This window comes from Hippichthys cyanospilos, chromosome 10 (assembly GCF_059441005.1).
Source record: "Hippichthys cyanospilos isolate Australia breed blue-spotted pipefish chromosome 10, RoL_Hcya_1.0, whole genome shotgun sequence".
NCBI classification, from domain to species: domain Eukaryota; kingdom Metazoa; phylum Chordata; class Actinopteri; order Syngnathiformes; family Syngnathidae; genus Hippichthys; species Hippichthys cyanospilos.
Genome location: NC_142378.1, coordinates 22,431,406 through 22,459,026, shown reverse-complemented (window position 1 = coordinate 22,459,026; position 27,621 = coordinate 22,431,406). Strand labels below are relative to the sequence as shown.

The 27,621-nt window shown below is 38.7% G+C and overlaps 1 protein-coding gene across 6 annotated transcripts in view; it reads right to left on the bottom strand.

The window, feature by feature from the left end:
* Positions 1 to 348: 348 nt before the first annotated feature.
* The window catches only part of orc1 (origin recognition complex, subunit 1), a 105,457-nt gene continuing 78,184 nt past the window's right edge, over positions 349 to 27,621 (bottom strand). For 5 of the 6 annotated variants that reach the window (XM_088426502.1, XM_088426501.1, XM_088426505.1 and 2 more), the window contains 4 exons: positions 1,552 to 1,671; positions 1,300 to 1,469; positions 1,138 to 1,225; positions 349 to 833 (listed from right to left, as the gene is read on the bottom strand). In XM_088426502.1, coding sequence (XP_088282628.1) covers positions 639 to 833; positions 1,138 to 1,225; positions 1,300 to 1,469; positions 1,552 to 1,671 — 573 coding nt within the window. In that variant the 3' untranslated portion in view covers positions 349 to 638. The remainder of the gene's footprint in view (positions 834 to 1,137; positions 1,226 to 1,299; positions 1,470 to 1,551; positions 1,672 to 27,621) is intronic. The other variant, XM_088426503.1, reaches the window with a different exon arrangement.

Sequence of the window (27,621 nt, the reverse complement as noted above, 5' to 3'; positions counted from 1 at the left end):
TTTTTTTTTTTTTTAAATGTATGTATATTTATTTATTTATTTTTTTTCCTATGAACACAAATAGGCAATTGTGTAGTAAATCATAGCTTTAAGTTTATTGACATAAGCAAAAAAAACAAAACAAAACAATAACAGATTAAAATCATACGTTTGGACAAAGCTTATCTACAAGCTTAACTACACACACACACACATATTATATATATATATATATATATATATATATATATATATATATATATATATATATATATATATATATATATATACACACACACACATTTTATATATATATATATATATATATATATATATATATATATATATATATATATATATATATATATATATATATATAAACTTTAAAAATAATACTGTTGACTGCAAATTACATCACATGCTCAAAACTCTGGTAATGGTGAATCATCGCTCACTTGTTTTCTGGGTAAGGCGTTTGTTCATTAGCCTGAGCTCTGAATGAGGTGATTTCAGTCAATAGTAGGTGGCTAAATTTGTTTTTGAAGGTATTATTTGTAAAATGATGTAGTTAATGATGTAGTTATCAGTCAAAACAGTAAAATAATTATGAGTATTCCTTTCAATTTTGACCCGACAAGAAAACAAAGAATATGCCTTTTTCAGTTGGACTTCAGCGCATAGAGAATGTCTTCTTGGCTAACATTAAGACGGACACGATGCAGGATACCCAAGCGACTTGTCTCTAGCAGTAACAGCCTGCAGGCTCCCAGGCGCTGACAGACTGCAAGAACCTTTGATATACTGAGTGACTGCAGACCCTCCACGCGACATAGAGCCTGGTGTTGTATAAACACCTGGGGTTAACAGAAGAGTTACAACAGTTAATATGCATGTTTTTCCTTAGCTAAATTGTACATTTCTGTGAGGCAACATGGCTGCAATCATCTGGGTTGTTTCGCATGCTGCAACAGTTGCAGCAAATCCTTATCTCATTTGACCAAGGCAAACCAATTGATAAAACAAGAGTACATAGGTTGAATTGTGATATTTACATTACATAGAGAACTTGTTTTCAATTGCCTTATTTGGACAAATCGGGGTTAATGGAGGGAAAAAAAACAGCTGAAAAAAAAACAGATGGTAACTTTTATTCTTTACCTGCTCAAATGTTGCCTCCTCCAAACCCAACCGCTGAAACTCTGCAATGACAGCACGAAGAAAGAGCTGTTCCTGAACCGATGCAGACCTGAGAAAACACACGTTTTTCATGGAAACCTACAGATCATCTAAAGCGGTGCGTAATGGAGGCAAAAATCTTACTGGATGGCAGTGATGTAGGAGGAAGAAAACATCTCATTTAGTGCATCCATCATATGATTAACCTCCACCAATCTTGTGATGGAAGTGTTGGCAGCAGAGTGCTCGCAAAGCTCCGTGGCTCTACGACAGATATCCAAACATCGACGAGCATCACCTGACAGAGCAGCCACCTGAGGAGAATCGTACCAATGAAGTATAAAAAAATAAACTATCCTAGTCTGTTAATGAGAGCTATTGAGTGCTGCTCATCACCTTCCTGGACACCAACTGTAGAGCATCTTCCTCAAAAATCTTGAGTTTGTTTAATCGAGCCATGATGATCTGTTGCAACTGCTTGAATCCATAAGGCTGGAATGACATTCGTGTTAAACCCTGAAAAAACAAAGAAACCAAACTTGGGAACTTTTTGTGCTTTATCTTCCATCATTTCCTTGGAGGGAACATTCATTTCAAGCCCAGTGGGAGTAGATTGGGGATCAGCATCTTGCTAAGGACATTTCATTGGTGTGATTTGGTTCCGTTAGTGGTGAGTCTTATCTGCAACATCTTATCGGTAGAGATCAACCTATTATTGGGCCCGATATTTGGAAATTTGACATATCGGTATCAGCCTTTTTTTTTTTTATTCCGACAGTCTGATATGAAAAAATCAATGTAAAACTGGGTTATTATAGCTCAGATGCCGCCACGCATCTCTCCTGCCTGCTGTCTCCTGCATATCAGTTTCAGCCTTTTTTTTATCCGACTGGCCGGTATGAAGAATTCAATGTAAAACTGGGTTGTTTTGGCTCAAATACAGCCGAGCCTTTCTCCTGCTTGCTGTTTCCTGCAATATTCACCCCGTCCTCTGACCTTAAGTAAAGTTTGTACGATAATGGCATTGTCAGAATTTTACAATCAATACCTCTCAGTGAAAACATTGCCTGAACACCAATGGTGGCTCTATCCCTCATGAAAGATACAGACTACTTGTAACAATGTGAAAAAGATATTTGTAAAATATTTAAACCGTCTTTTTCGCTCAAAAGACAACATTGATCTCTATGCGCAGCAGAGGCTGGGAGTGTGCAGGGACCATCTGCAAATTACTAGATGAAGGGGAAAAAAACAAAACTAACGCCACAATTTGTGACTATGAAACCAATGAACATATCAAAAAGCTCCCCATGTTCATATAACTACAGTGCTATTGGATATAGAAGCTTTTGCTCAATTTTGGGCATGTTTTATTCTTAATAATCATTAATAAACTCAATATTAATCAAGAGCTCCAATATTGCTTCGTATAAAGACTCCAAAATAACAGTGCACATCAATGACAGCTTAACGATCATACTACAACTGCCGTTTTTCAAATAAATAGTTTCATTCAATGTTGGTGATTTAAAAAAAAAATGCTTGTTGAATAATTAATAGCCTCATAATGAATCACTGAGTCATCAGTGTTGAGTCGAGGTACACAATCCAAAAATCACTACAACCATCAGTGAAGTCCACCCAGTCATGACTGGTGGTTTTCTAATAAACCTCTTTGCTAACCTAATTTCAGCGATATTACTTCAAAGGGCTCAGCTAAACACATAAAAACGTTTAAAAAATGCTATATTTTGGCTGCCACTAGGTGGTGCTCGCAATATGACAAAAAAATACAATGATAGGTGTATTCCACATTGGAAACCCATCAAATATATGAAGTTTAGAAAAGATAAGACCATCTGGGTCCAAATACTGCAACTTTGTTCGTTTTGGCGAGACATCACTGACATTTTTGCTTGCCACTAGGTGGCCTTATAAGCAATTGAAGATTTTTTTTAAGGGGCTCAGCAGAGTACATAAAAACATTAAGGATTTGTTATTTTTTTTGCTGCCACTAGGTGGCGCTTGTACTATGATAAAAAATAGGCTCCTAGGTGTGTTTCACATTGGACTCCCATCCCATATACGAAGTTTTAAAAATATCAGATCATCTAGGTCCAATTACAGCAACTTTTACCGTTTTGGCGAGACATCGGATTTTGAGTTGGCATAGAGGCCACGCCCTTTATTGAAAAGTCATAAAAGTTGAGAACCTTAATGTTCCAATGTGTCATAGCTTTTCTGACCATTTTTTCGTTCATGTAGTCAAACAGACATTGCACAGTACATGAGAGTGTAAAAAATGAGATTTTTGTCCGCCACTAGGTGGCGCTGTAAATGATTTGGATGTTTATCACATAGCTGTATTAGGGCATGACTTTTAAACTCCCTGCAAGTGTTTCACATGATTTGAAGCTGAAACAGCTGAGTTATTAAGGTTTTTGTCACTCTTGGCGAAGGAAATATTCAAAACAATTTGAAGCTCCGCCCACATCTTACAAGTCATGGGATCTTCACAATTTTTGGGAGATTTTTGCCGCTATATCTGCTAATAGTCCATGCCAACGTAGAAGTTAATCGGGTGAACCGTTTAAGAGAAAAAGGCACTAGATTTAGACCGGCTAATGTCTAAGAATGGGGCAAAATTGCACATAAAAAAAATCATAAAAATTATTCTGTACATTTTAGCACATCACTCCTATTGACTTTTTTGTAGGTATTACAATCCTACATATGCCTAAAAACTTTTATAGTGTTAGGTCAAACCAAACAGGAATGACTCCAATCTTTCGACTAATGACATTTTTTGCAGCCACTAGGTGGCGCTAGCTTTAAACTGGAATATATTTTTGTCGATATGTTCAGGAAAATATTTGCGCTGTAAATGATTTGAAAGTTTATGCATGTTTAGGCCCTCAAAAATGGAAAAGCGCTGCACAGTAAATAATAATAATAACTAGAGCTGCAAGCAGCTATAAAGGGCCCTCGCAGACCTGTGCACGTTGGGGTATTAAAAGGTCGGGGTATGAACAAGGACTATGAACGATGAAAAAGTAGTTGTAGATGACTTCAGTGCAGGACTCTTACCAAATATGTAAAATTTAGACAAGGTGGGACAATGTGATTGGAGTTACTGCAGCTTTTATTGTTCCAATTTTGTGACTTTCAATGCGATATAGGCCACATTCACTGTCGAAACATCGTACTGATGTGCGGAGGGCATAAGGCATGGCCACTGGCTTTTCAGAAAACATTTAAGGGATATCACTTCAAGGGGCTCAGCAGAGTACATAAAAACAATAAGGATTTGCTATATGTTTTGCTGCCACTAGGTGGCGCTCGTACTATGATTAAAAAATAGGCCTGTAGGTGTGTTTCACATTGGACTCCCATCCCATATATGAAGTTTTAAAAATATAAGATCGTCTAGGTCCAATTACAGCAACTTTTACCGTTTTCGCGAGACATCGGATTTTGAGTTGGCATAGAGGCCACGCCCTTTAATGAAAAGTCATAAAAGTTGAGAACCTTAATGTTCCAATGTGTCATAGCTTTTCTGACCATTTTTGAGTTCATTTAGTCAAACAGGCATTTCACAGTACATAAAAGTATAAAAAATAAGATTTTTGTCCGCCACTGGGTGGCGCTGTAAATGATTTGAAAGTTTATCACATAGCTGTATTATTGCATTACTTTTAAAGGCCCAGGAAAGTTTCAGATGGTTTGAAGCTGTCATAGCTGAGTTATTAAGATTTTTGTCACTCTTGGCGAAGGAAGTATTAAACATAATTGGAAGCTCCGCCCCCATCTTTTATGTCAAGAGATCTTCACGATATTTGGACTATGTGTGCCCCTCAGTTGGATAATGATTCATGCCAAAGTTGAAGATGATGGGGTGAATCGTTTAAGAGAAAAAGGCACTAGTTTGAGACCAGCTAATGTCTAAGAATGGGACAAAACTGCACATTAAAAAAATTCATAACAATTTTTCTGTACATCCTAGCACATCACTTCTATTGACTTTTTTGTAGGTCTTCCAGTCCTTCATTTGCCTACAAAGTTTCATAGCTGTAGGTCAAACCAAACAGGATTGACTGTAATCTTTCGACTAATGACATTTTTTTGCAGCCACTAGGTGGCGCTAGCTTTAAACTGGATTATATTTTTGTCGATATGTTCAGGAGAATATTTTCATCCAAGGTGTGAAATTGTGAGAAGATCAGATCATCTGGGTCAAATTACAGCAACTTTTACTGGACAGATAAAGTTTAGGAATGAAAATGGTCGTAGAAGCCACGCCCATTATCGAAACTTCGTAAAATTTGGTGGAGGTCAGCAGGGCTGTCTAGAGGCTTTTCAGACTTAATTTCAGCGATATTACTTCAAAGGGCTCAGCTAAACACATAAAAACCTTTAAAAAATGCTATATTTTTGGCTGCCACTAGGTGGCGCTCGCACTATAACAAAAAATACGTTGATAGGTGTATTCCGCATTGGAAACCCATCAAATATATGAAGTTTAGAAAAGATATGACCATCTGGGACCAAACACAGCAACTTTGTTCGTTTTGGTGAGACATCAGACTGACATTTTTGTTTGCCACTAGATGGCCTCACAAGCAATTGAAGATTTGTTTAAACACTTGTGTTAAGGGCTTGAGTCTCCATGTGTCTGTGAAGTTTCAGATTTTTCTAAGCTTGTAAAGCTGAGTTATAAAGGTTTGTTTCACATGTGGCAAAGTAATCATCAAAGGCATAATATAAAGCCCCGCCCCCAACATATTTGTTGGCGGATCGTCACAAAAATTTGAACAATTGTGCCTCACAGTCAGATAAAACATCACAGCAAATTTGAAGTCGATCGGGTCAAGCGTTTGGGAGAAAAAAGGAGCAGTTCGGGACCTGCAAATGAGCAAAAACGGGCCAAAAGTGCACATTCAAAAATTCATAACTCTCTTTCTGTACATCTGAGCATATGGCTCGCGCTGACTTTTTTGTAGGGCTCGAGGTCCTACATAAGGCTACAAATTTTTGTAGCTTTAGGTCAAACGGGCCGGGAGTGAGAGGCTATTTTCCACTCATAAGGCCATTTTGGGGCCAATTACAGCCACTTTTTTCGTTTTGGCGAGTCATCTGACTTTGAGGTGGCGTGCAGACTACGCCCATTATCGAAAAGTCGTAAAATTTTAAAACCTTTATATTCCATGTCTTAATGATATTCTGACCAATTTTCATTTGTTTTACTCAAAGAGACTGAGCACAATACATGAAAGTGTAAAAAATGACATTTTAATCAACCACTAGGCGGCGCTAGTAGGTATTTAAAAAAACTTTTTTTAACGGTGTTAAAGACATAAATTTCCATGTGTCTATGAAGTTTTAGATTTTTTTAAGCTAGTACATCAAAGTTATTAAGGTTTTTGTCCCTCTTGGCGAAGGAAAAATTGAACACATAATTTGAAGCCACGCCCCTATCATATATGTCAGCGGATCTGCACCAAATTTTGCCCAGTTGTGCCCCTATGTGTGAATATGGACCACAGCAAATTTGAAGGTGATTGAGTAAAGCGTTTAGGAGAAACAAGGAGCAGTTTGGGACCTGCAAACGTGCAAAAATGGGCCAAAAATGCACATTCAAAAATTCATAACTCTTTTTCTGTACATCTGAGCACATGGCTCGCGCTGACTTTTTTGTAGGTCTCTAGGTCCTACATATGGCTAAAAATTTTCGTAGCTCTAGGTCAAACGGGCCGGGACCAGGTGCACTTTTTCAACCTTAGGTGGCGCTGCAGAGCCATTTTTTTTGCATTGTTTTAGGAAACAGAAAAATATCCAATTTTTCACCGGGCCCGACAAATGTGCAAATTTTGGTGACTTTTCGTGCATGTTTAGGCCCTCAAAAATGGAAAAGCGCTGCACAGTAAATAATAATAATAAGAACTAGAGCTGCAAGCAGCTATAAAGGGCCCTCGCAGACCTGTGTACGTTGGGGTATGAACAGGTCGGGGTATGAACAAGGACTACGAACGATGAAAAATTAGTTGTAGATCCCTTCAGTGCAGGACTATTACCAAATATGTAAAATTTAGACAAGGTGGGACAATGTGGGTGGAGTTACTGCAGCTTTTATTGTTCCAATTTTGTGACTTTCAATGCCATATACGCCACAGCCACTGTCGAAACATCGTACTGATTTGTGGAGGGCATAAGGCATGGCCACTGGCTTTTCAGAAAACATTTAAGGGATATGACTTCAAGGGGCTCAGCAGAGTACATAAAAATGTTAAGGATTTGCTATATTTTTTGCTGCCATTAGGTGGCGCTCGTACTATGATAAAAAATAGGCTCCTAGGTGTGTTTCACATTGACTCCCGTCCCATATATGAAGTTTTTCAAACATCAGATTATCTAGGTCCAATTACAGCAACTTTTACCGTTTTGGGGAGACATCAGACTTTGAGTTTGCATAGAGGCCACGCCCTTTAATGAAAAGTCATAAAAGTTGAGAACCTTAATGTTCCAATGTGTCATAGCTTTTCTGACCATTTTTTAGTTCATTTAGTCAAACAGGCATTTCACAGTACATAAAAGTATAAAAAATGAGATTTTTGTCCGCCACTGGGTGGCGCTGTAAATGATTTGAAAGTTTATCACATAGCTGTATTATTGCATTACTTTTAAAGGCCCAGGAGAGTTTCAGATGGTTTGAAGCTGTCATAGCTGAGTTATTAAGATTGTTGTCACTCTTGGCAAAGGAAGTATTAAACATAATTTGAAGCTCCGCCCGCATCTTTTATGTCAAGACATCTTCACGATATTTGGACTATGTGTGCCCCTCAGTTGGATAATGATTCATGCCAAAGTTGAAGGTAATGGGGTGAATCGTTCAAGAGAAAAAGGCACTAGTTTGAGACCAGCTAATGTCTAAGAATGGGACAAAACTGCACATTAAAAAAATTCATAACAATTTTTCTGTACATCCTAGCACATGTTTTCTATTGACTTTTTTGTAGGTCTTACAGTCCTTCATTTGCCTACAAAGTTTCATAGCTGTAGGTCAAACCAAACAGGATTGTTTGTAATCTTTCGACTAATGACATTTTTTGCAGCCACTAGGTGGCGCTAGCTTTAAACTGGAATATATTTTTGTCGATATGTTCAGGAGAATATTTTCATGCAATGTGTGAAATTGTGAGAAGATCAGATCATCTGGGTCAAATTACAGCAAATTTTACTGGACAGATAAAGCTTTGGAATGTAAATGGTCGTAGAGGCCACGCCCATTATCGAAACTTCGTAAAATTTGGTGGAGGTCAGCAGGGCTGTCTAGAGTCTTTTCAGACTTAATGTCAGCGATATGACTTCAAAGGGCTCAGGTAAACACATAAAAACGTTTAAAAAATGCTGTATTTTTGGCTGCCACTAGGTGGCACTCGCACTATAACAAAAAATACGTTGATAGGTGTATTCCGCATTGGAAACTCATTAAATATATGAAGTTTAGAAAAGATAAGACTATCTGGGACCAAACACAGCAACTTTGTTCGTTTTGGCGAGACATCAGACTGACATTTTTGTTTGCCACTAGATGGCCTTATAAGCAATTGAAGATTTGTTTAAACACTTGTGTTAAGGGCTTAAGTTTCCATGTGTCTGTGAAGTTTCTGATTTTTCCAAGCTTGTAAAGCTGAGTTATAAAGGTTTGTTTCACATGTGGCAAAGTAATCATCAAAGGCATAATATAAAGCCCCGCCCCCAACATATTTGTTGGCGGATCGTCACAAAAATTTGAACAATTGTGCCTGACAGTCAGATAAAACATCACAGCAAATTTGAAGGCGATCGGGTCAAGCGTTTGGGAGAAAAAAGGAGCAGTTCGGGACCTGCAAATGAGCAAAAACGGGCCAAAAGTGCACATTCAAAAATTCATAACTCTCTTTCTGTACATCTGAGCATATGGCTCGTGCTGACTTTTTTGTAGGGCTCGAGGTCCTACATAAGGCTACAAATTTTTGGAGCTCTAGGTCAAACGGGCCGGGAGTGAGAGGCTATTTTCCACTCATAAGGCCATTTTGGGGCCAATTACAGCCACTTTTTTCGTTTTGGCGAGTCATCTGACTTTGAGGTGGCGTGCAGACTACGCCCATTATCGAAATGTCGTAAAATTTTAAAACCTTAATATTCCATGTCTTAATGATATTCTGACCAATTTTCATTTGTTTTACTCAAACAGACTGAGCACAATACATGAAATTGTAAAAAATAACATTTTAATCAACCACTAGGCGGCGCTAGTAGGTATTTAAAAAAACTTTTTTTAAACGTGTTAAAGACATAAGTTTTCATGTGTCTGTGAAGTTTTAGATTTTTTTAAGCTTGTACATCAAAGTTATTAAGGTTTTTGTCCTTCTTGGCGAAGGAAAAATTGAACACATAATTTGAAGCCACGCCCCTATCATATATGTCAGCGGATCTGCACCAAATTTTGCCCACTTGTGCCCCTATGTGTGAATATGGACCACAGCAAATTTGAAGGTGATTGAGTAAAGCGTTTAGGAGAAACAAGGAGCAGTTTGGGACCTGCAAACGTGCAAAAATGGGCCAAAAATGCACATTCAAAAATTCATAACTCTTTTTCTGTACATCTGAGCACATGGCTCGCGCTGACTTTTTTGTAGGTCTCTAGGTCCTACATATGCCTAAAAATTTTCGTAGCTCTAGGTCAAACGGGCCGGGACCAGGTGCACTTTTTCAACCTTAGGTGGCGCTGCAGAGCCATTTTTTTTGCATTATTTTGGGAAACACAAAAATATCCAATTTTTCACCGGGCCCGACAAATGTGCAAATTTTGGTGACTTTTCGTGCATGTTTAGGCCCTCAAAAATGGAAAAGCGCTGCACAGTAAATAATAATAATAACTAGAGCTGCAAGCAGCTATAAAGGGCCCTCGCAGACCTGTGCACGTTGAGGTATGAACAGGTCGGGGTATGAACAAGGACTACGAATGATGAAAAATTTGTTGTTGATCACTTCAGTGCAGGACTATTACCAAATATGTAAAATTTAGACAAGATGGGACAATGTTGTGTGGAGGTACTGCAGCTTTTATTGTTCCAATTTTGTGACTTTCAATGCCATATAGGCCACATTCACTGTCGAAACATTGTACTGATTTGTGGGGGGCATAAGGCATGGCCACTGGCTTTTCAGAAAACATTTAAGGGATATCGCTTCAAGGGGCTCAGCAGAGTACATAAAAACATTAAGGATTTGCTATATTTTTTGCTGCCACTAGGTGGCGCTCATACTATGATAAAAAATAGGCTTGTAGGTGTGTTTCACATTGGACACTCATCCCATATATGAAGTTTAGCAAACATCAAATCATCTAGGTCCAATTACAGCAACTTTTACTGTTTTGTTGAGAAATCGGACTTTGAGCTGGCATACAGGCCACGCCTTTTATTAAAAAATCATAAAAAATGAGAACCTTCATTCTCCACTGTGTCATAGCTTTTCTGACCATTTTTTAGTTCATGTAGTCAAACAGACATTGCACAGTACATGAGAGTGTAAAAAATTAGATTTTTGTCCGCCACTAGGTGGCGCTGTAAATGATTTGGATGTTTATCACATAGCTGTATTAGGGCATGACTTTTAAACTCCTTGCAAGTGTTTCACATGATTTGAAGCTGAAACAGCTGAGTTATTAAGGTTTTTGTCACTCTTGGCGAAGGAAATATTCAAAACAATTTGAAGCTCCGCCCACATCTTACAAGTCATGGGATCTTCACAATTTTTGGGAGATTTGTGCCGCTATATCTGCTAATAGTCCATGCCAACGTAGAAGTTAATCGGGTGAACCGTTTAAGAGAAAAAGGCACTAGATTTAGACCGGCTAATGTCTAAGAATGGGGCAAAATTGCACATAAAAAAAAAATCATAAAAATTATTCTGTACATCTTAGCACATCACTCTTATTGACTTTTTTGTAGGTCTTACAATCCTACATATGCCTAAAAACTTTTATAGTGTTAGGTCAAACCAAACAGGGATGACTCCAATCTTTCGACTAATGACATTTTTTGCAGCCACTAGGTGGCGCTAGCTTTAAACTGGAATATATGTTTGTCGATGTCTTCAGGAATAGATTTTCATCCAATGTGTGAAATTGTGAGAAGATCAGATCATCTGGGTCAAATTACAGCAGCTTTTACTGGTCCGTTAAATTTTCGGAATGAAAATGGACGTAAAGGCCACGCCCATTATCGAAATTTCGTAAAATTTGGTGGAGGTCAGCAAGGCTGTCTAGAGGCTTGTCACACGTAATTTCAGCGATATTACTTCAAAGGGCTCAGCTAAACACGTAAAAATGTTTCAAAAATGCTATATTTTTGGCTGCCACTAGGTGGCGCTCGCACTATAGCAAAATATACGTTGATAGGTGTATTCCGCATTCGAAACCCATCAAATATGTAATGTTTAGAAGAGATAAGACCATCTGGGACCAAACACAGCAACTTTGTTCGTTTTGGCGAGACATCAGACTGACATTTTTGTTTGCCACTAGATGGCCTTATAAGCAATTGAAGATTTTTTTAAACACTTGTGTTAAGGGCTTAAGTCTTCATGTGTATGTGAAGTTTCAGATTTTTCTAAGCTTGTAAAGCTGAGTTATAAAGGTTTGTTTCACATGTGGCAAAGTAATCATCAAAGGCATAATATGAAGCCCCGCCCCCAACATATTTGATGGCGGATCATCCCGAAAATTTGAACAATTGTGCCTCACAGTCAGATCAAACATCACAGCAAATTTGAAGTCGATCGGGTCAAGCGTTTGGGAGAAAAAAGGAGCAGTTCGGGACCTGCAAATGAGCAAAAACGGGCCAAAAGTGCACATTCAAAAATTCATAACTCTCTTTCTGTACATCTGAGCATATGGCTCGCGCTGACTTTTTTGTAGGGCTCGAGGTCCTACATAAGGCTACAAACTTTTGTAGCTCTAGGTCAAATGGGCCGGGAGTAAGAGGCTAATTTCCACTCATAAGGCCATTTTGGGGCCAATTACAGCCACTTTTTTAGTTTTGGCGAGTCATCTGACTTTGAAGTGGCGTGCAGACCACGCCCATTATCGAAAAGTCATAAAATTTTAAAATCTTAATATTCCATGTCTTAAGGATATTCTGACCAATTTTCACTAGTTTTACTCAAACAGACTGAGCACAATACATGAAACTGTAAAAAATGACATTTTAATCAACCACTAGGCGGTGCTAGTAGGTATTGAAAAAAACTTTTTTCAAAGGTGTTAAAGACATAAGTTTCCATGTGTCAATGAAGTTTTAGATTTTTTTAAGCTAGTACAACAAAGTTTTTAAGGTTTATGTCACTCTTGGCGAAGGAAAAATTGAACACATAATTTGAAGCCACGCCCCTATCATATATGTCAGCGGATCTACACCAAATTTTGCCCACTTGTGCCCCTATGTGTGAATATGGACCACAGCAAATTTGAAGGCGATTGAGTATAGCGTTTAGGAGAAACAAGGAGCAGTTTGGGACCTGCAAACGTGCAAAAATGGGCCAAAAATGCACATTCAAAAATTCATAACTCTTTTTCTGTACATCTGAGCACATGGCTCGCGCTGACTTTTTTGTAGGTCTCTAGGTCCTACATATGCCTAAAAATTTTCGTAGCTCTAGGTCAAACGGGCCGGGACCAGGTGCACTTTTTCAACCTTAGGTGGCGCTGCAGAGCCATTTTTTTTGCATTGTTTTGGGAAACACAAAAATATCCAATTTTTCACCGGGCCCGACAAATGTGCAAATTTTGGTGACTTTTCGTGCATGTTTAGGCCCTCAAAAATGGAAAAGCGCTGCACAGTAAATAATAATAATAATAATAATAATAATAATAATAATAATAATAATAATAATAATCTGGAGAAAAACAAGAGGGCTCTCGCAGCGGTAGCTGCTCGGGCCCTAATAATAATAACTAGAGCTGCAAGCAGCTATAAAGGGCCCTCGCAGACCTGTGCACGTTGGGGTATGAACAGGTCGGGGTATGAACAAGGACTATGAACAATGAAATAGTAGTTGTAGATGACTTCAGTGCAGGACTCTTACCAAATATGTAAAATTTAGACAAGGTGGGACAATGTGGGTGGAGTTACTGCAGCTTTTATTGTTCCAATTTTGTGACTTTCAATGCCATATAGGCCACACCCACTGTCGAAACATCGCACTGATTTGTGGAGGGCATAAGGCATGGCCACTGGCTTTTCAGAAAACATTTAAGGGATATCACTTCAAGGGGCTCAGCAGAGTACATAAAAACATTAAGGATTTGCTATATTTTTTGCTGCCACTAGGTGGCGCTCGTACTATGATAAAAAATAGGCTTGTAGGTGTGTTTCACATTGGACTCCCATCCCATATATGAAGTTTTGCAAACATCAGATCATCTAGGTCCAATTACAGCAACTTTCACCGTTTTGGGGAGACATCAGACTTTGAGTTTGCATAGAGGCCACGCCCTTTAATGAAAAGTCATAAAAGTTGAGAACCTTAATGTTCCAATGTGTCATAGCTTTTCTGACCATTTTTTAGTTCATTTAGTCAAACAGGCATTTCACAGTACATAAAAGTATAAAAAATGAGATTTTTGTCCGCCACTGGGTGGCGCTGTAAATGATTTGAAAGTTTATCACATAGCTGTATTATTGCATGACTTTTAAAGTCCCAGGAAAGTTTCAGATGGTTTGAAGCTGTCATAGCTGAGTTATTAAGATTTTTGTCACTCTTGGCGAAGGAAGTATTAAACATAATTTGAAGCTCCGCCCCCATCTTTTCTGTCAAGAGATCTTCACGATATTTGGACTATGTGTGCCCCTCAGTTGGATAATGATTCATGCCAAAGTTGAAGGTAATGGGGTGAATCGTTTAAGAGAAAAAGGCACTCGTTTGAGACCAGCTAATGTCTAAGAATGGGACAAAACTGCACATTAAAAAAATTCTTAACAATTTTTCTGTACATCCTAGCACATCACTTCTATTGACTTTTTTGTAGGTCTTGCAGTTCTTCATTTGCCTACAAAGTTTCATAGCTGTAGGTCAAACCAAACAGGATTGACTGTAATCTTTCGACTAATGACATTTTTTGCAGCCACTAGGTGGCGCTAGCTTTAAACTGGAATATATTTTTGTCGATATGTTCAGGAGAATATTTTCATCCAATGTGTGAAATTGTGAGAAGATCAGATCATCTGGGTCAAATTAGAGCAACTTTTACTGGACAGATAAAGCTTCGGAATGAAAATGGTCGTAGAGGCCACGCCCATTATCGAAACTTCGTAAAATTTGGTGGAGGTCAGCAGGGCTGTCTAGAGGCTTTTCAGACCTAATTTCAGCGATATTACATCAAAGGGCTCAGCTAAACACATAAAAACGTTTAAAAAATGCTCTATTTTTGGCTGCCACTAGGTGGCGCTCGCACTATAACAAAAAATACGTTGATAGGTGTATTCCGCATTGAAAACCCATCAAATATATGAAGTTTAGAAAAGATAAGACCATCTGGGACCAAACACAGCAACTTTGTTCGTTTTGGCGAGACATCAGACTGACATTTTTGTTTCCCACTAGATGGCCTTATAAGCAATTGAAGATTTTTTTAAACACTTGTGTTAAGGGCTTAAGTCTTCATGTGTATGTGAAGTTTCAGATTTTTCTAAGCTTGTAAAGCTGAGTTATAAAGGTTTGTTTCACATGTGGCAAAGTAATCATCAAAGGCATAATATGAAGCCCCGCCCCCAACATATTTGTTGGCAGATCATCCCGAAAATTTGAACAATTGTGCCTCACAGTCAGATCAAACATCACAGCAAATTTGAAGTCGATCGGGTCAAGCGTTTGGGAGAAAAAAGGAGCAGTTCGGGACCTGCAAATGAGCAAAAACGGGCTAAAGGTGCACCTTCAAAAATTCATAACTCTCTTTCTGTACATCTGAGCACATGGCTCGCGCTGACTTTTTTGTAGAGGTCGAGGTCCTACATAAGGCTACAAATTTTTGGAGCTCTAGGTCAAACGGGCCGGGAGTGAGAGGCTATTTTCCACTCATAAGGCCATTTTGGGGCCAATTACAGCCACTTTTTTCATTTTGGCGAGTCATCTGACTTTGAGGTGGCGTGCAGACTACGCCCATTATCGAAATGTCGTAAAATTTTGAAACCTTAATATTCCATGTCTTAATGATATTCTGACCAATTTTCATTTGTTTTACTCAAACAGACTGAGCACAATACATGAAAGTGTAAAAAATAACATTTTAATCAACCACTAGGCGGCGCTAGTAGGTATTTAAAAAAACTTTTTTCAAACGTGTTAAAGACATAAGTTTCCATGTATCTATGAAGTTTTAGATTTTTTTAAGCTAGTACAACAAAGTTATTAAGGTTTATGTCACTCTTGGCGAAGGAAAAATTGAACACATAATTTGAAGCCACGCCCCTATCATATATGTCAGCGGATCTGCACCAAATTTTGCCCACTTGTGCCCCTATGTGTGAATATGGACCACAGCAAATTTGAAGGTGATTGAGTAAAGCGTTTAGGAGAAACAAGGAGCAGTTTGGGACCTGCAAACGTGCAAAAATGGGCCAAAAATGCACATTCAAAAATTCATAACTCTTTTTCTGTACATCTGAGCACATGGCTCGCGCTGACTTTTTTGTAGGTCTCTAGGTCCTACATATGCCTAAAAATTTTCGTAGCTCTAGGTCAAACGGGCCGGGACCAGGTGCACTTTTTCAACCTTAGGTGGCGCTGCAGAGCCATTTTTTTTGCATTGTTTTGGGAAACACGAAAATATCCAATTTTTCACCGGGCCCGACAAATGTGCAAATTTTGGTGACTTTTCGTGCATGTTTAGGCCCTCAAAAATGGAAAAGCGCTGCACAGTAAATAATAATAATAATAATAATAATAATAATAATAATAATCTGGAGAAAAACAAGAGGGCTCTCGCAGCGGTAGCTGCTCGGGCCCTAATAATAACTAGAGCTGCAAGCAGCTATAAAGGGCCCTCGCAGACCTGTTCACGTTGAGGTATGAACAGGTCGGGGTATGAACAAGGACTATGAACGATGAAAAAGTAGTTGTAGATGACTTCAGTGCAGGACTATTACCAAATATGTTAAATTTAGACAAGGTGGGACAATGTGTGTGGAGTTACTGCAGCTTTTATTGTTCCAATTTTGTGACTTTCAATGCCATATAGGCCACACCCACTGTCGAAACATTGTACTGATTTGTGGGGGGCATAAGGCATGGCCACTGGCTTTTCAGAAAACATTTAAGGGATATCACTTCAAGGGGCTCAGCAGAGTACATAAAAACATTAAGGATTTGCTATATATTTTGCTGCCACTAGGTGGCGCTCGTACTATGATAAAAAATAGGCTTGTAGGTGTGTTTCACATTGGACTCCCATCCCATATATGAAGTTTTGCAAAAATCAGATCATCTAGGTCCAATTACAGCAACTTTTACCGTTTTGGTGAGAAATCGGACTTTGAGCTGGCATACAGGCCACGCCTTTGATTGAAAAATCATAAAAGTTGAGAACCTTCATTCTCCACTGTGTCATAGCTTTTCTGACCATTTTTTAGTACATGTAGTCAAACAGACATTGCACAGTACATGAGAGTGTAAAAAATTAGATTTTTGTCCGCCACTAGGTGACGCTGTAAATGATTTGGATGTTTATCACATAGCTGTATTAGGGCATGACTTTTAAACTCCCTGCAAGTGTTTCACATGATTTGAAGCTGAAACAGCTGAGTTATTAAGGTTTTTGTCACTCTTGGCGAAGAAAATATTCAAAACAATTTGAAGCTCCGCCCACATCTTACAAGTCATGGGATCTTCACAATTTTTGGGAGATTTGTGCCGCTATATCTGCTAATAGTCCATGCCAACGTAGAAGTTAATCGGGTGAACCGTTTAAGAGAAAAAGGCACTAGATTTAGACCGGCTAATGTCTAAGAATGGGGCAAAATTGCACATAAAAAAAAATCATAAAAATTATTCTGTACATCTTAGCACATCACTCCTATTGACTTTTTTGTAGGTCTTACAATCCTACATATGCCTAAAAACTTTTATAGTGTTAGGTCAAACCAAACAGGAATAACTCCAATCTTTCGACTAATGACATTTTTTGCAGCCACTAGGTGGCGCTAGCTTTAAACTGGAATATATGTTTGTCGATGTCTTCAAGAACAGATTTTCATCCAATGTGTGAAATTGTGAGAAGATCAGATCATCTGGGTCAAATTACAGCAGCTTTTACTGGTCCGTTAAATTTTTGGAATGAAAATGGACGTAAAGGCCACGCCCATCATCGAAAATTCGTAAAATTTGGTGGAGGTCAGCAGGGCTGTCTAGAGGCTTGTCACACTTAATTTCAGCGATATTACTTCAAAGGGCTTAGCTAAACACGTAAAAATTTTTCAAAAATGCTATTTTTTTGGCTGCCACTAGGTGGCGCTCGCACTATAGCAAAAAATACGTTGATAGGTGTAATCTGCATTGGAAATCCATCAAATATGTAATGTTTAGAAAAGATAAGACTATCTGGGACCAAACACAGCAACTTTGTTCGTTTTGGCGAGACATCAGACTGACATTTTTGTTTGCCACTAGATGGCCTCACAAGCAATTGAAGATTTGTTTAACCACTTGTGTTAAGGGCTTGAGTCTCCATGTGTCTGTGAAGTTTCAGATTTTTCTAAGCTTGTAAAGCTGAGTTATAAAGGTTTGTTTCACATGTGGCAAAGTAATCATCAAAGGCATAATATAAAGCCCCGCCCCCAACATATTTGTTGGCAGATCGTCACAAAAATTTGAACAATTGTGCCTCACAGTCAGATAAAACATCACAGCAAATTTGAAGTCGATCGGGTCAAGCGTTTGGGAGAAAAAAGGAGCAGTTCGGGACCTGCAAATGAGCAAAAACGGGCCAAAAGTGCACATTCAAAAATTCATAACTCTCTTTCTGTACATCTGAGCATATGGCTCGCGCTGACTTTTTTGTAGGGCTCGAGGTCCTACATAAGGCTACAAATTTTTGTAGCTTTAGGTCAAACGGGCCGGGAGTGAGAGGCTATTTTCCACTCATAAGGCCATTTTGGGGCCAATTTCAGCCACTTTTTTCGTTTTGGCGAGTCATCTGACTTTGAGGTGGTGTGCAGACTACGCCCATTATCGAAAAGTCGTAAAATTTTAAAACCTTAATATTCCATGTCTTAATGATATTCTGACCAATTTTCATTTGTTTTACTCAAAAAGACTGAGCACAATACATGAAAGTGTAAAAAATGACATTTTAATCAACCACTAGGCGGCGCTAGTAGGTATTTAAAAAAACTTTTTTTAAAGGTGTTAAAGACATAAGTTTCCATGTGTCTATGAAGTTTTAGATTTTTTTAAGCTAGTACATCAAAGTTATTAAGGTTTATGTCACTCTTGGCGAAGGAAAAATTGAACACATAATTTGAAGCCACGCCCCTATCACATATGTCAGCGGATCTGCACCAAATTTTGCCCACTTGTGCCCCTATGTGTGAATATTGACCACAGCAAATTTGAAGGTGATTGAGTAAAGCGTTTAGGAGAAACAAAGAGCAGTTTGGGACCTGCAAACGTGCAAAAATGGGCCAAAAATGCACATTCAAAAAATCATAACTCTTTTTCTGTACATCTGAGCACATGGCTCGCGCTGACTTTTTTGTAGGTCTCTAGGTCCTACATATGCCTAAAAATTTTCGTAGCTCTAGGTCAAACGGGCCGGGACCAGGTGCACTTTTTCAACCTTAGGTGGCGCTGCAGAGCCATTTTTTTTGCATTGTTTTGGGAAACACAAAATTATCCAATTTTTCACCGGGCCCGACAAATGTGCAAATTGTGGTGACTTTTCGTGCATGTTTAGGCCCTCAAAATTGGAAAAGCGCTGCACAGTAAATAATAATAATAATAATAATAATAATAATAATAATAATAATCTGGAGAAAAACAAGAGGGCTCTCGCAGCGGTAGCTGCTCGGGCCCTAACTAGAGCTGCAAGCAGCTATAAAGGGCCCTCGCAGACCTGTGCACGTTGGGGTATGAACAGGTCGGGGTATGAACAAGGAGTATGAACGATGAAAAAGTAGTTGTAGATGACTTCAGTGCAGGACTCTTACCAAATATGTCAAAGTTAGACAAGGTGGGACAATGTGGGTGGAGTTACTGCAGCTTTTATTGTTCCAATTTTGTGACTTTCAATGCCATATAGGCCACACCCACTGTCGAAACATTGTACTGATTTGTGGAGGGCATAAGGCATGGCCACTGGCTTTTCAGAAAACATTTAAGGGATATCACTTCAAGGGGCTCAGCAGAGTACATAAAAACATTAAGGATTTGCTATATTTTTTGCTGCCACTAGGTGGCGCTCGTACTATGATAAAAAATAGGCTTGTAGGTGTGTTTCACATTGGACTCGCATCCCAAATATGAAGTTTTGCAAACATCAGATAATCTAGGTCCAATTACAGCAACTTTTATCGTTTTGGCGAGACATCAGACTTTGAGTTTTGCATAGAGGCCACGCCCTTTAATGAAAAGTCATAAAAGTTGGGAACCTTAATGTTCCAATGTGTCATAGCTTTTCTGACCATTTTTGAGGTCATTTAGTCAAACAGGCATTTCACAGTACATAAAAGTATAAAAAATGAGATTTTTGTCCGCCACTGGGTGGTGCTGTAAATGATTTGAAAGTTTATCACATAGCTGTATTATTGCATGACTTTTAAAGGCGCAGGAAAGTTTCAGATGGTTTGAAGCTGTCATAGCTGAGTTAATAATATTTTTGTCACTCTTGGCGAAGGAAATATTAAACATAATTTGAAGCGCCGCCCCAATTTTTTATGTCAAGAGATCTTCACGATATTTGGACTATGTGTGCCCCTCAGTTGGATAATGATTCATGCCAAAGTTGAAGGTAATGGGGTGAATTTTTTAAGAGAAAAAGGCACTAGTTTGAGACCAGCTAATGTCTAAGAATGGGACAAAACTGCACATTAAAAAAAATCATAACAATTTTTCTGTACATCCTAGCACATCACTTCTATTGACTTTTTTGTAGGTCTTGCAGTCCTTCATTTGCCTACAAAGTTTCATAGCTCTAGGTCAAACCAAACAGGATTGACTGTAATCTTTCGACTAATGACATTTTTTGCAGCCACTAGGTGGCGCTAGCTTTAAACTGGAATATATTTTTGTCGATATGTTCAGGAGAATATTTTCATCCAATGTGTGAAATTGTGAGAAGATCGGATCATCTGGGTCAAATTACAGCAACTTTTACTGGACAGATAAAGCTTCGGAATGAAAATGGTCGTAGAGACCACGCCCATTATCGAAACGTCGTAAAATTTGGTGGAGGTCAGCAGGGCTGTCTAGAGGTTTTGCAGACTTAATTTCAGCGATATTACTTCAAAGGGCTCAGCTAAACACATAAAAACGTTTAAAAAATGCTATATTTTTGGCTGCCACTAGGTGGCGCTCGCACTATAACAAAAAATACGTTGATAGGTGTATTCCGCATTAGAATCCCATCAAATATGTAAAGTTTAAAAATGATAAGACCATCTAGGTCCAGATAGAGCAACTGTTCGTTTTGGTGAGACATCAGACTGATATTTTCGTTGGCCACGAGGTGGCCTTACAAGCAATTGAAGAAATTATTAAACACATCTGTTAAGGGCTTGAGTCTTAATGTGTCTGCCAAGTTTCAGATTTTTCCAAGCTTGTAAAGCTGAGTTATAAAGGTTTGTTTCACATGTGCAAAGTAATCATCAAAGGCATAATATAAAACAACACCTCCAACATATTTGATGGCGGATCATCACAAAAATTTGAACAATTGTGCCTCACAGTCAGATAAAACATCACAGCAAATTTGAAGTCGATCGGGTCAAGCGTTTGGGAGAAAAAAGGAGCAGTTCGGGACCTGCAAATGAGCAAAAACGGGCCAAAAGTGCACATTCAAAAATTCATAACTCTCTTTCTGTACATCTGAGCATATGGCTCGCGCTGACTTTTTTGTAGGGCTCGAGGTCCTACATAAGGCTACAAACTTTTGTAGCTCTAGGTCAAATGGGCCGGGAGTGAGAGGCTATTTTCAACTCATAAGGCCATTTTGGGGCCAATTACAGCCACTTTTTTCGTTTTGGCGAGTCATCTGACTTTGAGGTGGCGTGCAGACTACGCCCATTATCGAAAAGTCGTAAAATTTTAAAACCTTAATATTCCATGTCTTAATGATATTCTGACCAATTTTCATTTGTTTTACTCAAACAGACTGAGCACAATACATGAAAGTGTAAAAAATGACATTTTAATCAACCACTAGGCGGCGTTAGTAGGTATTTAAAAAAACTTTTTTTAAAGGTGTTAAAGGCATAAGTTTCCATGTGTCTATGAAGTTTTAGATTTTTTTAAGCTAGTACATCTTAGGTTTTTGTCCCTCTTGGCGAAGGAAAAATTGAACACATAATTTGAAGCCACGCCCCTATCATATATGTCAGCGGATCTGCACCAAATTTTGCCCACTTGTGCCTCTATGTGTGAATATGGACCACAGCAAATTTGAAGGCGATTGAGTAAAGCGTTTAGGAGAAACAAGGAGCAGTTTGGGACCTGCAAACGTGCAAAAATGGGCCAAAAATGCACATTCAAAAATTCATAACTCTTTTTCTGTACATCTGAGCACATGGCTCGCGCTGACTTTTTTGTAGGTCTCTAGGTCCTATATATGCCTAAAAATTTTCGTAGCTCTAGGTGAAACGGGCCGGGACCAGGTGCACTTTTTCAACCTTGGGTGGCGCTGCAGAGCCATTTCTTTTGCATTGTTTTGGGAAACACAAAAATATCCAATTTTTCACCGGGCCCGACAAATGTGCAAATTTTGGTGACTTTTCGTGCATGTTTAGGCCCTCAAAAATGGAAAAGCGCTGCACAGTAAATAATAATAATAATAATAATAATAATAATAATAATAATAATAATAATAATCTGGAGAAAAACAAGAGGGCTCTCGCAGCGGTAGCTGCTCGGGCCCTAACTAGAGCTGCAAGCAGCTATAAAGGGCCCTCGCAGACCTGTGCACGTTGGGGTATGAACAGGTCGGGGTATGAACAAGGACTATGAATGATGAAAAAGTAGTTGTAGGTGACTTCAGTGCAGGACTCTTACCAAAAATGTAAAATTTAGACAAGGCGGGACAATGTGGGTGGAGTTACTGCAGCTTTTATTGTTCCAATATTGTAACTTTCAATGCCATATAGGCCACACCCACTGTCGAAACATCGTACTGATTTGTGGAGGGCATAAGGCATGGCCACTGGCTTTTCAGAAAACATTTAAGGGATATCACTTCAAGGGGCTCAGCAGAGTACATAAAAACGTTAAGGATTTGCTATATTCATTACTGCCATTAGGTGGCGCTCGTACTATGATAAAAAATAGGCTCCTAGGTGTGTTTCACATTGGACTCCCATCCCATATATGAAGTTTTGCAAACATCAGATCATCTAGGTCCAATTACAGCAACTTTTACCGTTTTTGCGAGACATCAGACTTTGAGTTTGCATAGAGGCCACACCCTTTAATGAAAAGTCATAAAAGTTGAGAACCTTAATGTTCCAATGTGTCATAGCTTTTCTGACCATTTTTTAGTTCATTTAGTCAAACAGGCATTTCACAGTACATAAAAGTATAAAAAATGAGATTTTTGTCCGCCACTGGGTGGCGCTGTAAATGATTTGAAAGTTTATCACATAGCTGTATTATTGCATTACTTTTAAAGGCCCAGGAGAGTTTCAGATGGTTTGAAGCTGTCATAGCTGAGTTATTAAGATTTTTGTCACTCTTGGCAAAGGAAGTATTAAACATAATTTGAAGCTCCGCCCGCATCTTTTATGTCAAGAGATTCTCACGATATTTGGACTATGTGTGCCCCTCAGTTGGATAATGATTCATGCCAAAGTTGAAGGTAATGGGGTGAATCGTTTAAGAGAAAAAGGCACTAGTTTGAGACCAGCTAATGTCTAAGAATGGGACAAAACTGCACATTAAAAAAATTCATAACAATTTTTCTGTACATCCTAGCACATCACTTCTATTGACATTTTTGTAGGTCTTCCAGTCCTTCATTAGCCTACAAAGTTTCATAGCTGTAGGTCAAACCAAACAGGATTGACTGTAATCTTTCGACTAATGACTTTTTTTGCAGCCACTAGGTGGCGCTAAATTTAAACTGGAATATATTTTTGTCGCTATGTTCAGGAGAATATTTTTATCCAATGTGTGAAATTGTGAGAAGATCAGATCATCTGGGTCAAATTACAGCAACTTTTACTGGACAGATAAAGCTTCGGAATGAAAATGGTCACAGAGGCCACGCCCATTATCGAAACTTTGTAAAATTTGGTGGAGGTCAGCAAGGCTGTCTAGAAACTTTGCAGACTTAATTTCAGCGATATTACTTCAAAGGGCTCAGCTAAACACATAAAAACGTTTAAAAAATGCTATATTTTTGGCTGCCACTAGGTGGCGCTCGCACTATAACAAAAAATACGTTGATAGGTGTATTCCGCATTGGAAACCCATCAAATATATGAAGTTTAGAAAAGATATGACCATCTGGGACCAAACACAGCAACTTTGTTCGTTTTGGCGAGACATCAGACTGACATTTTTGTTTGCCACTAGATGGCCTTATAAGCAATTGAAGATTTTTTTAAACACTTGTGTTAAGGGCTTAAGTCTTCATGTGTATGTGAAGTTTCAGATTTTTCTAAGCTTGTAAAGCTGAGTTATAAAGGTTTGTTTCACATGTGGCAAAGTAATCATCAAAGGCATATTTTGAAGCCCCGCCCCCAACATATTTGATGGCGGATCATCACGAAAATTTGAACAATTGTGCCTCACAGTCAGATAAAACATCACAGCAAATTTGAAGTCGATCGGGTCAAGCGTCTGGGAGAAAAAAGGAGCAGTTCGGGACCTGCAAATGAGCAAAAACGGGCCAAAAGTGCACATTCAAAAATTCATAACTCTCTTTCTGTACATCTGAGCACATGGCTTGCGCTGACTTTTTTGTAGGGCTCGAGGTCCTACATAAGGCTACAAACTTTTGTAGCTCTAGGTCAAATGGGCCGGGAGTAAGAGGCTATTTTCCACTCATAAGGCCATTTTGGGGCCAATTACAGCCACTTTTTTCGTTTTGGCGAGTCATCTGACTTTGAAGTGGCGTGCAGACCACGCCCATTATCGAAAAGTCATAAAATTTTAAAATCTTAATATTCCATGTCTTAATGATATTCTGACCAATTTTCATTTGTTTTACTCAAACAGACTGAGCACAATACATGAAACTGTAAAAAATGACATTTTAATCAACCACTAGGCGGCGCTAGTAGGTATTGAAAAAAACTTTTTTCAAATGTGTTAAACACATAGGTTTTCATGTGTCTATGAAGTTTTAGATTTTTTTAAGCTAGTACATCAAAGTTATTAAGGTTTATGTCACTCTTGGCGAAGGAAAAATTTAACACATAATTTGAAGCCACGCCCCTATCATATATGTCAGCAGATCTGCACCAAATTTTGCCCACTTGTGCCTCTATGTGTGAATATGGACCACAGCAAATTTGAAGGCGATTGAGTAAAGCGTTTAGGAGAAAGAAGGAGCAGTTTGGGACCTGCAAACGTGCAAAAATGGGCCAAAAATGCACATTCAAAAATTCATAACTCTTTTTCTGTACATCTGAGCACATGGCTAGCGCTGACCTTTTTGTAGGTCTCAAGGTCCTACATATGGCCAAAAATTTTCGTAGCTCTAGGTCAAACGGGCCGGGACCAGGTACAATTTTTCGACCTTAGGTGGCGCTGCAAAGCCATTTTTTTTGCATTGTTTTGGGAAACACAAAAATATCCAATTTTTCACCAGGCCCGACAAATGTGCAAATTTTGGTGACTTTTCGTGCATGTTTAGGCCCTCAAAAATGGAAAAGCGCTGCACAGTAAATAATAATAATAATAATCATAAAATTTTAAAATCTTAATATTCCATGTCTTAATGATATTCTGACCAATTTTCATTTGTTTTACTCAAACAGACTGAGCACAATACATGAAACTGTAAAAAATGACATTTTAATCAACCACTAGGCGGCGCTAGTAGGTATTGAAAAAAACTTTTTTCAAATGTGTTAAAGACATAAGTTTTCATGTGTCTATGAAGTTTTAGATTTTTTTAAGCTAGTACATCAAAGTTATTAAGGTTTATGTCACTCTTGGCGAAGGAAAAATTGAACACATAATTTGAAGCCACGCCCCTATCATATATGTCAGCGGATCTGCACCAAATTTTGCCCACTTGTGCCTCTATGTGTGAATATGGACCACAGCAAATTTGAAGGCGATTGAGTAAAGCATTTAGGAGAAAGAAGGAGCAGTTTGGGACCTGCAAACGTGCAAAAATGGGCCAAAAATGCACATTCAAAAATTCATAACTCTTTTTCTGTACATCTGAGCACATGGCTCGCGCTGACTTTTTTGTAGGTCTCTAGGTCCTACACATGCCTAAAAATTTTCGTAGCTCTAGGTCAAACGGGCCGGGACTAGGTGCACTTTTTCGACCTTAGGTGGCGCTGCAGAGCCATTTTTTTTTGCATTGTTTTGGGAAACACAAAAATCTCAAATTTTTCACCAGGCCCGACAAATGTGCAAATTTTGGTGACTTTTCGTGCATGTTTAGGCCCTCAAAAATGGAAAAGCGCTGCACAGTAAATAATAATAATAATAATAATAATAAGAATAATAATCTGGAGAAAAACAAGAGGGCTCTCGCAGCGGTAGCTGCTCGGGCCCTAATAATAATAATAATAATAATAATCCGGAGAAAAACAAGAGGGCTCTCGCAGCGGTAGCTGCTCGGGCCCTAACTAGAGCTGCAAGCAGCTATAAAGGGCCCTCGCAGACCTGTGCACGTTGAGGTATGAACAGGTCGGGGTATGAACAAGGACTATGAACGATGAAATAGTAGTTGTATATCACTTCATTGCAGGACTCTTTCCAAATATGTAAAATTTAGACAAGGTGGGACAATGTGGGTGGAGTTACTGCAGCTTTTATTGTTCCAATTTTGTGACTTTCAATGCCATATAGGCCACACCCACTGTCGAAACATCGTACTGATTTGTGGAGGGCATAAGGCATGGCCACTGGCTTTTCAGAAAACATTTAAGGGATATCACTTCAAGGGGCTCAGCAGAGTACATAAAAACATTAAGGATTTGCTATATTTTTTGCTGCCACTAGGTGGCGCTCGTACTATGATAAAAAATAGTCTTGTAGGTGTGTTTCACATTGGACTCCCATCCCATATATGAAGTTTTGCAAACATCAGATCATCTAGGTCCAATTACAGCAACTTTTACCGTTTTGGTGAGAAATCGGACTTTGAGCTGGCATACAGGCCACGCCTTTTATTGAAAAATCATATAAGTTGAGAACCTTCATTCTCCACTGTGTCATAGCTTTTCTGACCATTTTTTAGTTCATGTAGTCAAACAGACATTGCACAGTACATGAGAGTGTAAAAAATTAGATATTTGTCCGCCACTAGGTGGCGCTGTAAATGATTTGGATGTTTATCACATAGCTGTATTAGGGCATGACTTTTAAACTCCCTGCAAGTGTTTCACATGATTTGAAGCTGAAACAGCTGAGTTATTAAGGTTTTTGTCACTCTTGGCGAAGGAAATATTCAAAACAATTTGAAGCTCCGCCCACATCTTACAAGTCATGGGATCTTCACAATTTTTGGGAGATTTCTGCCGCTATATCTGCTAATAGTCCATGCCAACGTAGAAGTTAATCGGGTGAACCGTTTAAGAGAAAAAGGCACTAGATTTAGACCGGCTAATGTCTAAGAATGGGGCAAAATTGCACATAAAAAAAAATCATAAAAATTATTCTGTACATCTTAGCACATCACTGCTATTGACTTTTTTGTAGGTCTTACAATCCTACATATGCCTAAAAACTTTTATAGTGTTAGGTCAAACCAAACAGGAATGACTCCAATCTTTCGACTAATGACATTTTTTGCAGCCACTAGGTGCCGCTAGCTTTAAACTGGAATATATGTTTGTCGATGTCTTAAGGAATAGATTTTCATCCAATGTGTGAAATTGTGAGTAGATCAGATCATCTGGGTCAAATTACAGCAGCTTTTACTGGTCCGTTAAATTTTCGGAATGAAAATGGACGTAAAGGCCACGCCCATTATCGAAACTTCGTAAAATTTGGTGGAGGTCAGCAGGGCTGTCTAGAGGCTTGTCACACTTAATT